Source organism: Poromitra crassiceps, assembly GCF_964638095.1.
Source record: "Poromitra crassiceps genome assembly, chromosome: 17".
NCBI classification, from domain to species: Eukaryota; Metazoa; Chordata; class Actinopteri; order Beryciformes; family Melamphaidae; genus Poromitra; species Poromitra crassiceps.
The window spans coordinates 12,031,475-12,035,833 of record NC_139635.1 but is presented as its reverse complement, the minus strand read 5'-3'; the positions used below and the strand labels follow the sequence as shown (position 1 = coordinate 12,035,833).

The 4,359-nt window shown below is 44.5% G+C and overlaps 1 protein-coding gene across 1 annotated transcript; it reads left to right on the top strand.

The window, feature by feature from the left end:
* Positions 1–2,730: 2,730 nt before the first annotated feature.
* On the top strand, positions 2,731–3,300 carry LOC310791932 (myosin light chain 4-like; the record flags this gene model as incomplete). Its single annotated transcript, XM_083653616.1, has 1 exon — positions 2,731–3,300. Exon 1 carries the CDS (start codon positions 2,743–2,745, stop codon positions 3,298–3,300), a length of 558 nt encoding a protein of 185 aa, XP_083509742.1. The 5' UTR covers positions 2,731–2,742.
* Between the last annotated feature and the right edge of the window lie 1,059 nt (positions 3,301–4,359).

Here is a 4,359-nt window from a genome sequence, read left to right as displayed (position 1 = left end):
ATTTACACATTCAGTCACAGGATGATTTCAAACAGAGCTGAGCATTTACACATTCAGTCACAGGATGATTTCTAACAGAGCTGAACATTTACACATTCAGTCACAGGATGATTTTCAAACAGAGCTGAACATTTACACATTCAGTCACAGGATGATTTCAAACAGAGCTGAACATTTATACATTCAGTCACAGGATGATTTCAAACAGAGCTGAACATTTACACATTCAGTCACAGGATGATTTCTAACAGAGCTGAGCATTTACACATTCAGTCACAGGATGATTTCTAACAGAGCTGAACATTTACACATTCAGTCACAGGATGATTTTCAAACAGAGCTGAACATTTACACATTCAGTCACAGGATGATTTCAAACAGAGCTGAACATTTATACATTCAGTCACAGGATGATTTCTAACAGAGCTGAACATTTACACATTCAGTCACAGGATGATTTCAAACAGAGCTGAACATTTACACATTCAGTCACAGGATGATTTCAAACAGAGCTGAACATTTACACATTCAGTCACAGGATGATTTCAAACAGAGCTGAACATTTACACATTCAGTCACAGGATGATTTTCAAACAGAGCTGAGCATTTACACATTCAGTCACAGGATGATTTTCAAACAGAGCTGAGCATTTACACATTCAGTCACAGGATGATTTCTAACAGAGCTGAACATTTATACATTCAGTCACAGGATGATTTCTAACAGAGCTGAACATTTATACATTCAGTCACAGGATGATTTCAAACAGAGCTGAACATTTATACATTCAGTCACAGGATGATTTCAAACAGAGCTGAACATTTACACATTCAGTCACAGGATGATTTCGGCTGTAGCTCAGGAGGTAGAGCGGGTTGTCCACTAATCGCTTTGGATAAAACAGGTCGGTGGTTCGATTCCCGCCGCCTCCACTCTGCATGTCGAAGTGCCCTTGGGCAAGACACTGAACCCCAAATTGCTCCTGATGGTGTGCCAGCACCCTGCATGGTAACCTGCCGCCATCTGTGTGTGAATGGGTGTAACTTGAATTTGGGTGTGTCCGTCACTTGTCTGGCAAATAAGCGATCATCCCCCTCTACAAACAGCCTTGTGTAGTTTATGCCGGAATTCACCTTTTATTTCCTCGGGGCTGCGTCGGGCCGCGTCGGGCTCGTGGACAGATATAATAATTTGTTTAATATAATTGGGGTAATATTTGGTGTGATATATAACATTGTAAGTTAACCTTAAAAGCGTATGTATTCATAAGACTGAACAGACATGTTATATAGTTTAGATAAACAGCCAACTTTCTAAGACAATGTCGGGTTGGCGCTGGGGTCCATGAATGCAACCAATGGGACGGGCCGGGCCGGGCTCAGACAGAACGGGCTCGAGTCGGGTCTGGCTTGTTTCTTTGGGCCTGATCTAAGCTCTAATCTGCTGTGGTACTTGAGAAATGATCTTTGGTACATATAGTGTGGCACTTCGTCTGAAAAGTTTGGGAACGTAGAATAGTATAACGTCTTGAAGTCTATTTACCATGATGGTGGCTCGATAGAGAATAGAATGTCTTGAAGTCTACTGTTCCTATAGTCCAGTGGTTCTCAAACTGATCTCTGAATCCAAGTATAACGCCCTTACCTGACGACAACATTTTGCTTCGAAAACTATATGATGCAATGAGTGAAAGCGTTACATTTAGGCCATGTTCACATTACAGGCAAATCTGATTTGCTGATAAAGTCATTAATCATCATTATCTTGATTGGTTTCCCAAATCTGATTTGGGAGTGTGTCCGCACTGCCACAAATCTGATTCTCAAGTCGGATCTGTGTGTCCAGACCTAAATAGCCTATCTGCATGGGTTGCTATGGTAATGACGTGGGCGTCAGTAAATACGTACGTTGGTGACATGGTTTTCCTGCGCAGAAGCATTTGATGGTGAGTTGCGAGTGACGTTCAAATCAGATTTGGTGGATCTGCGCGTCCGCACTCAAGTCACATCAGTCAAAAGCAGATTGGAAACTACCTCCATATGTGGTTTGGGACAAGTGACACAAATCAGACTTGGAGCGTCCAGACTCATAAAACCAATCTGCATAAAGTCATTAATAGGTCAGTCACTAAAGTTCACCAATCAGATTTGGCCTCCTAGTCTGAACATGGCCTTAGTGCCTCCTGATCAGATTTATTTTCAATGTTGAATTTATTCTCACGATTTATTCTTACGTTTTTCCATTTTCCCCTTTCTCTCAAGTACCCCCTGTAGTACCTCCACCCCCCTGTAGTACCTCCGCCCCCCTGTAGTACCTCCACCCCGCTGTAGTACCTCCACATACCCTAGTTTGGGAAGCGCTGCTATAGAGAATATGTTTTGACCTGTGTTGAAGGTCATGGTGGATCAGTGGAGAATAGTAGAATGTCTTGAACTCTATTTGAAGTGTGTCTTTCTGCAGCAGAAGGCCTGAGAGAATTCCATCTCCTGACCATAAAAGGACGTGGACGTCCATGTGTGTGTGTTGGGTGGGCGAGGCTGAGGGGTTTAAAAGCCTTCTACAGAGAGAGCTGCTCTGTCTCCTCTCCTCTCTGATCTCGCTCTCTTTCATTTAAACCTCTCGCTCTGTTCTTTTCTCTCCTCCCTTTAAATCTCTCTCCTCGCTCTCTCCTTCCTTTAAATATCCCTCTCTCCATTAAATCAGCCGCCTTTTCCTCCTCTCGTCATACTCATCCGTCCATCATGGCCCCTAAGAAACCTGAGCCAAAGAAGGAAGTGGCGAAAGCTTCTCCAGAGCCGGAGGCGGCCAAAGAGCCCGACTTCGACCCGCACAGCGTCAAGATCGAGTTCAGCGCCGATCAGATCGAAGAGTTCAAAGAGGCCTTCCAGCTGTTTGACAGGACTCCAGGCAGCCAGATGAAGATCACGTACGCTCAGTGTGGAGATGTGATGAGAGCTCTGGGACAGAACCCGACCAACGTCGAGGTCCAGCGCGTTCTGGGCAGACCCAAGGCCGAGGAGATGGACAGTAAACTGGTGGACTTTGAGACCTTCCTGCCCATGCTGCAGCACGTGGCTCAGTCTAAAGACCAGGGGACATTCGAGGACTTTGTGGAGGGTCTCCGGGTGTTCGATAAGGAAGGGAACGGAACGGTGATGGGGGCGGAGCTAAGACACGTACTGGCCTCACTGGGGGAGAAGATGACAGAGAAGGAGGTGGAGCAGCTGATGGGAGGACAGGAAGACGCCAACGGCTGCATTAACTACGAGGCGTTCGTCAAGCACATCATGGCAGGCTGAAGCAGAAGTGGGAGGGGCTCGACGCAGCATAGTGGGAGGGGCTCGACGCAGCATCGTATCGTGATGTTTTGTGTGGCAATATATCCTATCACACGAACGCCAACTATCTCCATTCTATAAACTGTCAGGCAACATTTATCACAGTGAATTGCTCCGTCTGTCTGCTTGACGATCCCATTTTGCTGCAATAAATATGATTGAAATGAGATGAACAGACTGGAAAATGTGTCATTAGATAAAACAGATGTTGGCAGTTGTTGTTGTTTTTTCGCTTTCAGGGACATAATTAGCAGTTGAAAAAAGGTAATAAATCACAATATATCATAATTTTTACTATTAATTATTTTTCATTTAAGAGTATCGTGATAATATCGTATTGTGGGGACTCTGGTGTTTCCCGCCCCCTAGAAGAGACAACTTTTTGCTCAACTCCTCAGGCACTTTACCTTCTTTCTACACACATTCCTTTTCATTACTTTCTACGCATTCATAGTGGGTCTATTGTGTTAGCTCCGCCCACCCTGTCTACAGAGTGAGTCTGTTGTGTTAGCTCCGCCCACCCTGTCTACAGAGTGAGTCTGTTGTGTTAGCTCCGCCCACCCTGTCTACAGAGTGAGTCTGTTGTGTTAGCTCCGCCCACCCTGTGTCACCACAGACACCAAGTTCATAAATGCTGCAATACTGAAAATGCAAAGACTTCCATCAGTGGGCCATAGGGTCAATGACCATTGTGTTAAGTCACTATCAGATAGATAGTGACTTAACAGACATTTATTTAGATGAAAATCTTTGAGATTATGACTTTAAACATGGTGAATATCAAAATATCAGCTATCAGCAGCTTATTTCAGCCTTCAAAAGTCCCTAGGGGTCAAACCCTTGTTACAGCATGCTGCTGGAATTAATACACAGTCATAACATGCTGAATATACTGTATGTAAAGTGATATCTGTGGTCTACTGTGGTTATATGACCTGCCCTGAGTGTGAGGTCTTGTTTGTCCCTATACCAGTATGTATGTTTAGAGCTTACCTGGGGCTTACCTGGGGCTTATTTCAG